The sequence below is a fragment of the Indicator indicator genome, chromosome 7, assembly GCF_027791375.1.
Source record: "Indicator indicator isolate 239-I01 chromosome 7, UM_Iind_1.1, whole genome shotgun sequence".
NCBI classification, from domain to species: domain Eukaryota; kingdom Metazoa; phylum Chordata; class Aves; order Piciformes; family Indicatoridae; genus Indicator; species Indicator indicator.
Genome location: NC_072016.1, coordinates 35775405 through 35786385, shown reverse-complemented (window position 1 = coordinate 35786385; position 10981 = coordinate 35775405). Strand labels below are relative to the sequence as shown.

Genomic DNA, 10981 nt, shown 5'->3' with positions numbered 1-10981 from the left:
AAGAAAGCAGCTGCTGTGTGATTCAAAAAACCATATAACATGGCAGTATAGTAAATAACATGAGGAAAACAAAACAAACAAACAAAACAACCCCCAAAATTATAAAAAATGAAAACAAAACAGAGCTAAAAACTAAAGACACAAACCATAAGCCTTGGTCAACAAAGAAAATACCATTTAAAACCATCAATATCTCTTATCTATACAGTCCAATGTACAAAACCCCAAAGTGGTCAAGGTAAATAAATGTCAGGCATGACACCTTTTAAAAGTTTGTAATATGCTGGAGTAGCTTCCATCCCCCCCTCCCCCCCCCCCGACAAACACTTATTAAAAGTTTGGAAAGTCGTGAATCTAAAATACATAAACATCTCTGCTGTCTAGTTAGAGTTTTGGCAACAGAACCGTGACACACACACACACATATATATATTTTATATATATATATATATATGCATATAAAAAATAATTCCACGTTTTCTACTTGATGTCACATGAACATACAAGACGGTGAGGTATGTGAGGCTTCTCTCAGACAAAAAAAAGAGTCCAGATGCTGAAGCATAGTGTAGGATCAGCAGGTAGAAGTGTGGCACTCGGGGCTGGAGATCAACACTGGTTGCTGCGGCGGGGCGTGTGCGGTGACGGCGCGCGGTCCTTCCCTCCGGCTACAGCGTGCTGCCGCGGAACAGCTTCTCGTTCCGCAGGCATCTTTTTCCTGTTGCAGAATTGGCATCGTTCGGTTTGTTAAAAAAAAAAATAAAGAAAAAGGAAAAAGAAAAAATAAACACAGGGGAAATGATGTAGGAAATATAAACGAGAAGGAAAAAAAAAAGAATGATATTTACCACCACATCACTGCACGACACAACACTTGTGCACATTTGCAATAGGTTTACCTGCCCCAGCAGCTATTCGAAAGGACAGGAACACAGGCTGCAGCAAGGCAGGGAAAAATAGAAGTTACACATTTGAAACAAACATTTATTTTCTTTTTTTAAAAAATTTTTTAGAATTTTATTTTTAACAGTCAGTAATTAAACACAACAGAAATTCCTCTACGACTGCAAACACAATGATGCAAGAACTGTTTGAATTAACGTAACTACACAGAATGCACAAGAGCACTGTAGCGTCTCCTTGCAGATCTCTACTCCCACTGGAATCTAAGGAAAAAAAATCTGCCATTGATTTCTGTGGGAGGAAGATTGGGTCCCAGGCACAGCTCCGTGTTACTAGAGCTGGCTCCACTGGAAGTGCCATGCTTAAACACAGTGGGCACAAAGGAAGCAGAAATCAAGTTTCTGAGCTGGGGCAGTCCCTCAGCTGCTAGCACGCAGAATTTTATGTTTTACTGGAGACAGCAGTAAACTTCTGTATTTAAATCTGACTTGGATGATTCTGGACTGAATATCTTATGTGCATTCTTACTTAGAAAAACTATACTGTCTCACTAGAACTTTGACCCTGACAGGACACATAGTGTAGAGCTATGAATTTGGATCTACTTGTATACCTGCATAGACACATGCAATTAATTAGCCATTATCTGTCACTGAGTTATTGTTCCAGAACCTTAACACCATCTCTAGGACTGATACATCACCACTGTCATACAGTTTACAAGTTTTTGCATGTTTTTAGCTGAGGTTTTATGTAGTTTTTATATAGGCTTTCAGAGGTCCCCCCCTGCTCTTCGACCAGCCCTTTTCACAGACAGCAAATACTTGGCTGTGCTGCATTTCTAACTTAGCTTCCCATGGGGTAGCTTCAGCAGAGAAGACTGTTTGTGATGCTCACCACTTGCCCTTCACTGTAACCACTGGCACTGATGTAACTCTAGATCCTTTTCCTCTCTTATTGCTGAACTGTGGAACTGCCAATCTGTTACTTCAGTAATCAACAGTGAGGCACCGGCTGAACTGCATTGATGTTCTGGAAGCGATTTTGATCACCCAGTGAAAATACTTTTGTTTTACACAAACAGTCCTCAGTGCACAGAGACAGCTGCTGCTCCTCATCTGGTACTGCGCTCTCATCTGACTGCACACAAGTATCTGCTCCAGTGCACTGCCTGATTTCACTTGAATTTGACTTTAAAACATTTTGAGGCTTTAAATTGAAAACAGCACAGAGAGATAATTGACTTAAATAGGAAATTAACAGAAGCTAGCACACACTTCTTCCTAATCAAAAAAAGATTTAGAACTAAAAGGTTTAATTTACAACTACAATGCTTAATTTAGAACTAAAATGTTTAATTACCTTGTGATCCCCCATGCAGACATTTGGCCCAATGTGGTCATATATTACTATCTTCTCATCATTTTCTGACTGGTGGAAAAAAAAAACACAAAGAGCACAACCAAACACTTAGTCAGTTCAAGTGTTCTCCAGATCGCTGAAACGGGACAAGGAGTTATGTAAATAGTTCAAACCAGTTTCTGAATGAAGTGACATGGACACATCTTTGCTTGGCTTCTCCAGTGGAAAAGCACGCAGAATGAAATTTTATGCCCATGCTGTTTGCAGTACTTAGTGCAATTTGTTCACATGAAATGATTCCTGAAACCGCTGCATCTACTCCTTGCTTCTTGGAGCTCAAGAGATGTTGGTGAGTAACACAGGACAGATGAAATGAATGACTCAGTTATGCTCACATTCCAGCCCTTGGCCAGTGAAATGCAGCCTGCACTTTTGGCCAGTCCTTTTCCAAAAACAACACACAAACTTCATTGAATTAGGTGTGATCTAGATTGTTCTTTCAATTAAATGCACTCCTCGTTGCCTTGTAACAGCATTTGATTTCATCATAGACGTGATTTTAAATTTTCAGAGAGATGAACCTCTTCTCCCAGGTAATAAAGTGATAGAACAAGAGGGAATTGCCTCAAGCTCTGACTATGTAGGTTGGACATTAGGAAACATTTTTTCATGGAAAGAGTGGCCAGGCAGTGGAATGTGCTGCCCAGGGAGGTGGTGGAGTCACCAACCCTGGATGTGTTTAAAGGTCATTTAAATGTGGTGCCTGGGGATATGGTTTAGGGGTGAACCTTGTAGAGCAGGGTTATTGGCTGGACTTAGTGATCCTGAGGGTCTTTTCCAACCTGAATGCTTCTGTGATTCTGTGATTTCTATGAACAAGTAATTTACAGTTTAGGAGTATAGTCTTTAACCATTCCTATATTTCTCCATCTGAAAAAAAGGCATGCAGTGATTTTAATAAAATCAGCAAATGAAAGCTGATATTCCTCCAGCCTCCATTATGAGCTGCTCTCATTTTGCTCCACGTTGGACTTTAGCCTTACAAGCTGACTCCTTCAACATTAATGAATAGTACAGCTTGCCCACCTTTGCAGTAACTGTGATTCTGAGACTCTGTTTTGAGTCCCTGGCACATCCAAACACACTGCCCTAGGAGACACTTTCTTATTATGCTAAACAATTCCTGTGAGCTAATTAAACCTGTGCTCTGCAGGCTCCAGCCTCTCGCACCATCGCAGGCAGGCACTACTAATTTATTTTGTATGAAGCAGTCAAGACTTTTTCTCATCTGCAATCAGTCAAGTTTGACTGGGCAATAACTTTTCTATAAACAGTAGCATTTAGGACCATAAAGTTAAAACTGAATTATCTTTAATGCAGTAAGGAAGCTTAAGGTCAGATTTACTTTATAGCACGGTTGTCTGCCAAAAATATAAAAACATAACCTTCTGCATTGTATGCATGAGCACTTTCCAATATTTCAAGATCATAATGCCACCAGCATCGGAAGTGGGGATACATTCATCAAAAGCGACTTGATAATTTACAAAGGCAGCATAAAATTGTGGATTTTCAACTGCATAATCTTTAGACAGATAAACAAATTACAGCGGTGCACAAGCAGAAACAATATACACTTGGCTGAGCATTCATTACTTCATGCTATCAGGCATCAACACAACTCCCTAGCAGTGGGCAACCTTTGGTGTTTTAGGGCTCAGGAAGCATAAAATAACATGATGGTGAGGTAACCGACCATAGCATGATAGATGATGTTGCATGAAAGCTGTTTACAGCCCCATGTCTGTACAATCTGTAATGCCTACTGTGTAGCTGAGCGCACCACACAGCGTGGCAATTTGTGCAGCCTGTCCTTTCTTTACTGAGGATTAAAAGGCAGATTTACCACCAGTTCTCTTTGAAAGAAAACGTAGATTTGCTAAGGAAAAAAAAAAAGGCAATTCTTTATTTGCCTACAGGACAAATTAATACAGCAAAACAATTACCTGCAGAATATTCGGGAGGTAGCCAGTTACAGCCAAAAATTCTGTAAGAATTCATATCCATTTCTATTTTCAGGATTTGTTGCAGTCTAATAAATTAATTAAAATTGGCTTTTACTTTCTCCACAGTTCCTTTGAAAGCTCTGAAGTGCAGGTCTCTTGCAATGCAATAAACACTCGTGGCAAGGCAAAAACCCTGCTCACTGTGTAGAACCACAAAAACCTGTACGGTCATTTTGCCCTTTCCTCTATCCCTTCTTCAGCTTTCTTCTCTACTGAATATTTTCTGTGAGTTTTGGAGGCCAGAACTGCAGTGTGCTTTTGAGCTGGATGAGCTAACTCCTTTACTGGTGCAGACCCACACCGGTCTGCATCCCTTAATTCTGCATGCCTGTTCCTGGAGGTGTCCCAAACTGCATGCTCCTAATTTGCAAATGCAAAGCTGCAGAGACAAAACTATATGCTTTTTAAAAAACATATAAGCTTGGAACAATCCAACTGGCTGGATTTCTGTTCAACAGAGACTAAGAATTGGGCTAAGTGACCTCATAGTTACAAATGTCTTTAATGCTCTAACTTTGTTGTCCTTTGTTTAATTTTCCCCCATTATATCCGAGTTATACCCCACTAGATAATCTGAAAGAATTCCTTTCCCTCTGTACTGTTTACACTCTTCAAGCCTTTGTGTACACTTCTATCTCCTTATTCATAGCTTGGGAAAAAAAAAATAAAAAAAATCTTCCCTCATTGGCTGCTCTTTCCAAGGTTTTAATCCTTTGTTCTTTAGGAATCTCATGGGCGCCAAGTGCGATCTATAATATTTTGGGTAAAGTCTCACTTTTTCCTAGGATATTCCTCTACCAGAAGGTGAAGTAACACTGATTTTGACATTACTGTTTTATAGTACAGCCTGTACTCCTCTGAGGCTCACAATATTTTTTTATTAAGTGCTGCAGTAGCTGCATTGTCTACAATTGTCACGGAATCACAGAATTGTCAGGGTTGGAAGGGACCTCAAAGTTCATCCAGTTCCAAGCCCCCTGTCATAGGCAGAGACACCCCACACTAGATCAGGTTGCCCAGAGCCACATCCAGCTTGGCCTTAAAAACCGCCAGGCATGAGGCTTCCACCACCTCCCTGTGCAACCTGTTCCAGTGTCTCACCACTCTCATGGGGAAGAACTTCTTCCTAACATCCAATCTAAATCTCCCCTCCTTTAGCTTGGATCCATTTCCCCCAGTCCTATCACTACTTGATATCCTAAAAAGTCCCCACCAGCTTTCTTGTAGGCCCCCTTCAGATACTGGAAGGCCACAAGAAGTATCTCCTCAGAGCCTTCTCTTCTCCAGACTGAACAACCTCAACTTTCTCAGCTGGTCTTCATAGGAGAGGAGCTGCAGCCCTCTGATCATCCTTGTGGCCCTTCTCTGGACACCTTCCAGCACATCCAGATCCTTCTTGTAATAGGGGCTCCAGAACTGAACACAGTAAGTACTCCAGGTGGGGTCTCACCAGAGTGGAACCACCTCCCTCACCCTGCTGGCCACACTTCTCTTGATGCAGCCCAGGCTCTGGTTGGCTTTCTGGGCTGCAAGTACACACTGACAGCTCATATTGAGCTTCTCATCCACCAGCACCCCCAAATCCTTTTCTTCAGGGCTGCTCTCAAGCCAGTCACTGCCCAGCCTGTATTAATGCTTGGGTGAAACTTCAAGATATTGTGCAGACACTTCTTATATGTTAGAATGTGTGAGGAAGTGCCTTGAACTGAAATATGAATAGATATGAAAAAAATGCTCTCAGCCATTCACAGTTGAGTTATATACTGCAAAGCAAACGGTCTAATAATGAGATAAATAACCCTGATGAGAAACAGAAACTTCAGGAGAGCAAGTTTCAAGGGTTTCATTAAGTGAAACAGAAAAATAAAGCCAGAAAATTGCAGACTATGCATATATTTGCACAGATGATTTTGTGCAAATCACTCCCATTAAACTGCCTTAGTTCCTCAGGAAGATATAGACAGACATGTGACTTTGGACAGTTTGGGGTTTGGTCAGTCTGTTATGTATGAGGCAGACCTACAGCCTGGTCAACACGATAACCTCAGAGTCACTGTGCTGGGATTCCTGCATTGCGACCATGACCAGGCATTGGGCAGCAGGAGAAACCTGGCTTGGAGCAGAACAGCATGGGTGGGATCTCCTGAAATCATAGAGTGATGTCCTGTTGTGTTCTTGGTCCTTTTAGAACCACTGACAGCCAGTGCCATGAACCAGCACCCAGGAGATCGCAGAGGTGCACCTCACTGTCTGGCCTGGCATAGTGCTCCCAGGAAAAGGAGGTAACCAGAACAGGGTAAGGAGGAAAGAGAGAAAAAGGGAAACAAGGACAACTGGGAGGCTCCTGAATTATATTTAGGTCATTTAGCCACGTTTACCTTACCTCTATACACCAAAATCCCGAGAGGAAATGTATGTTCTAAAATGCTGCACAGCCATATTTGTACAGCTCTAATGGCATGTCTAAATTTAGACGCTTGACTGGTGTACCAAAGTTAGGAGCCTACCTGCTGGGGACTCTGCCTGCAATCAGGAGACAGCAAGAGAAGATGTGGCCCTTCTAGGATCTGAGATATTATTAGGAAATCCAGTTCTCATCATCAGCAACAGAGGGAACCTAAATCTGTGATGAATCCTTAGCGAGGGCAGTGCTGTCACTTCTGTTGCTGTGCAGGGGACTGGACTGGAGGAGTGATGTGAGGGGTTTTGTTACTCTCTTGAAGCAGGCACCGTCTCCCAGTGCCATGTATCCCTGAAGAGCACAGACAAGTATAGAATCGGCCCAGGAGAGACGGCAGGCAGCCAGTGCTGGCAGAGCTCAGACACCAAAGGAAGTGTTTGTGACAGCTCCTGCTTTGGTAACTGCCAACAGGTTAACAGAGACAAGTCCACATCCTGGGGGGAGAGTGCTGGAGGCACAGCAGTTCACTGTTGCCATGGTTTGGTGTCTCCAGCTTGGCGAGCGTTTGCCACAGGCACCTGAAAACTCAAGGGTGAGCAGAAGCATATTGTCCCTACCTACTCTTGCTGAAGATAAAGAATGTGGAGGAGCCACTGGTCCCTACTTACCTTCAGAATGAGCTCCTTAGCTGAGTGAGACATCAGGATCCTGTCACACCAGGCTGGACATCTTGTGTTCATGTACTGCTTTCCCTGGCTGGAGTCCTCGCTGTAGGGGTAACTGCAAACAAAGCACAGCCACAGCTATCAGCAACCCTGCAAAGCAGCCCAAAACCTCTGGCTCACCTGAGCACTCTGATGAAAAAAATGAACTGGCAAAAAGCAGCTCTTTCAGACCCCTCTCACACTTACCTTTCTTTTCTCCTTCCCCTTTCTTTCTCATGTGCTCTTCTCATCTCTACAATGCTACTTTAGGCCAACATGTTGAAGACACGTACAGGACATACAGGTTCAAAACTCTTGCCTCCCACCTTGTGTTTTTGCACATGAGAGTGTTTAAAGACAGCAGAGAGCTATCTGGGTGGAAGTATGAAAATCACTTCAACAACAGCACAGGCACAGGGTAGGCTGTTGGCTGTGACTGTGGAAAATTAATAGGCAGAGGATTAAAAAGAAAACCTAGGTTTAAAAAAAAAGGAAACCTAGGTAAATAAAAAGGAAATGTAGAATTAAAAAAAGGAAACCTAGGTAAAAAAGGTTCACCTCATGGGCTTCCTTTTCAGGATTCTCTCAACTCAAGTAGAGCTATCCAGGAATACTTTAACAGAACATAAGAGTTCAGAGCACTGGGATCTCTGCAGCTGTGCACAAACCCCACCTGTACAGATTCTCTGAGGCTGACAGCAAGATGACAAGACAAGAAATCAGCCTTTTCAGAACCAAGGAATTAGGACTGTGGTTTAAGGGGAATGATGCTGACTGTGTAAGATTCTGTACCTTTATATGAAATTCTGTTAACAAAAAGTAAAGTATTTTGCAAAGCCATCTGGAGTAGAAGCCAATTAAATGGTAGTTTGCTGTGGGGTCATTATAAACGTGCTGTGGGATCTCCAGTGCATTCTAACTTAGCTTTAAAAGGCATAGAAAGTGTTTATTTTAACCTACAGAACAGTCTAAAATCAGTTAACTCAGCATGTGTGAGCCCACAGATGGAAACTGTCTAAAGCACCTGAACTGGGAACCTTAAGTTCAACTGTCAGGAGGATGAGGCCAGAGCTTCCCTGGGTTTATCCACATGTTCTCACCAGTTCACTGTGATAGAACTTTAAATCTCATGATTGTTTACCATGCTCTGAGGCCAACTGTCTGCCTAGATGGAATGGGGAAGCAACCAAAGAGGGAGAAATCCAGAGTATGTGTGACAGACTCAATTTCTTGAACATTTGGCCTGAACAGACTGGAGCTTGTCCTTGATAAATGCCTGTAAATGAACTCTGCGAGGCTGGGGCATGTTCTCCCCATGTGTGTGCCTGAGAGTGTGGTTAAAATGGCTTTTGCATTTTATTCTGTTCATCACTGAATTCATAAAGGCAAGGATGGTGATAGCTCTAACAACTCCTCTTCATCTCTTAAACCATGCACATGGTGCAACACCAGACATACATAATCTCACATTTCAGCTCTAGGAACATTTTCCTTCAGAGTCAAAGGATGAGTTAGGGCTTTATCTACATAGGTAGACTCCAGTTCTTTTCTTTTCCTTATGTGTAAAAATAAAACAAGTTGCTGCTGGGGAGATAAGGACTGGATGCCAGAAAAATAATTTTACCATTCAAACATAGGAATAAACTCCCAAGGGAGGTGGTGGATTACTCTGCATTAGGCAGTTTCAAAGCCCAGCTTGACAGGGTGCTGGGCCAGCTCATTTAAACTATATTCTTACCCTGAAAGGTTGGACTGGATGATCCTCGAGGTCCCTTCCAACCTGGTATTCTATGAGTACTCCATTCTATGAATACCAAGGTTTTCCTGATACCTCTTTTAGAATTTCTCATCTTGTAACAAAAAGGTTTTGCATGCTTGAAGAGGAACTTATTTACCACCCTACCCTGGAACCTGAGACATAGAGCTTCCCACCAAAGGGGTGTGGGAGCCACGCTGCCATTAAGAAGATTAGCCATGGCAGACATCCAGGGAGAGCGTGCTGAACGTATTGGAACAAACCAGTGATCTCAGTACCTTTTCCACCTCATCAAACCTAACAAGACTCATTTTCAAAACATATTATGAGAATTCAATTTGCTGCTTCACTGACATACAGAAGTACAGCTTATTTCTGAGTGGCTGTGAAATGTTTTGATGATGTAATACTCTTGGTGGTAGAAGCTCTTTGTCTGCAATTTAAAGGTTGACTTTTTTTCTGGTAACCTCTTGCTTTACTTACTCCAAAACCCCACATAACTGATGCTATGTTTTATAAAGCAAGCTGTGAGAACGAATCACGTTTCACACAGTCCTTCCTTTTACAGCGTCAGCTGCATGGCTTTTAAGGCATGGTGTTCTGTACCCCTGAATGATCTGTTACTGCCTCTGTTCTGTGAAACAATATTTATCAATTTCCTTTATTGATATGAATGTTTTCACAGGGTGAAAACTTCTGCTGCTTTTTCAAGGTCTTTAGCACACTGACCACCCAGGCAAGAAGTTACCATGGCTTACAAATCTTTGACAAATCAAATTTTTAATGGCTGGGACAGAGATGAAAATAAATGCTACTAAAGTTACCCAGACAAAATGATCCATAGAGAATAACAGTAGAATAAAATGGGGTGAGGTCCTCTTTTTGTAAGGCAGCAGCATCCTTCCTTCAAGCCAGGCATTGTCTTGCAGCACTCTCATGGGGGCTCCTCCTCCCTACCACCACCTCTTAGGCTTGTGCAAGCCTCATTCTCAGTGAAATGCTGACACAGACATAATAACAAAATCTGAGATACACCCCAGAAAATAAGGAAATCTATTTGCTCTCCTCCATCATGCTCCAGAAGGGTCACAAATACTTTGGAATAAGCAGGCTTCTTATGCAGGTGGGCTAAAGAAGGGATCGTAGCTAAATACAACCCCAAATTACTGGGAGGGATTCTTGTTTGTGACTGAGCAAGTTTTGGGGACAGGATAGTTTAGTTCATTATATGCCATTGATGTTAATTAGATTTTTGCAAATAACAGCTCTCTTAGAGGTTTCTGTAATAAGACTGTCACTGGAGAAATTTTCATGGAGCCTAGTGCTCAATCTATGCTATTCACAGAATCACAGAACATTAGAGGTTGGAAGGGACCTCCAGAGATCATCCAGTCCAACTCCCCTGCCAAAAGCAGGATCACTGAGGGTAGTCCACACAGGAATTCATCCAGGTGGGTTTTGAAAGTCTCCAGAGAAGGAGACTCCACAGCCCTCCTGGGCAGCCAGTTCCAGTGCTCTGTCACCCTCCCTGTAAAAAAGTTTCTTCTCATGTTAGGGTGAAACCTTCCATGCTCAAGTTTGTATCCATTGTTCCTTGTCTTATTACCGTGCACCACCCAAAAGAGCCTGGCCCCCTCCATTTGACACCCACTCCTCAGATATTTATAGACGTTGATCAGATCCCCTCTCAGCCTTCTCAAGACTAAACAGCCCCAGGGATTTCAGTCTCTCTTCATAGGGGAGATGCTCAAGTCCCCTAATCATCCTTGTGGCTCTCTGTTGGGCTCTC

General features: G+C 42.5%; 1 protein-coding gene across 1 annotated transcript in view; it reads right to left on the bottom strand.

Annotated features, from left to right (window-relative positions):
• Nucleotides 1-699: 699 nt before the first annotated feature.
• Nucleotides 700-10981, bottom strand: part of INPP5A (inositol polyphosphate-5-phosphatase A) — a 247976-nt gene continuing 237694 nt past the window's right edge. The window contains exons 13-16 of the mRNA XM_054382194.1: nucleotides 7401-7512; nucleotides 2266-2334; nucleotides 849-936; nucleotides 700-718 (exon numbers count right to left, since the gene is read on the bottom strand). Coding sequence (XP_054238169.1) covers nucleotides 856-936; nucleotides 2266-2334; nucleotides 7401-7512 — 262 coding nt within the window. The 3' untranslated portion in view covers nucleotides 700-718; nucleotides 849-855. The remainder of the gene's footprint in view (nucleotides 719-848; nucleotides 937-2265; nucleotides 2335-7400; nucleotides 7513-10981) is intronic.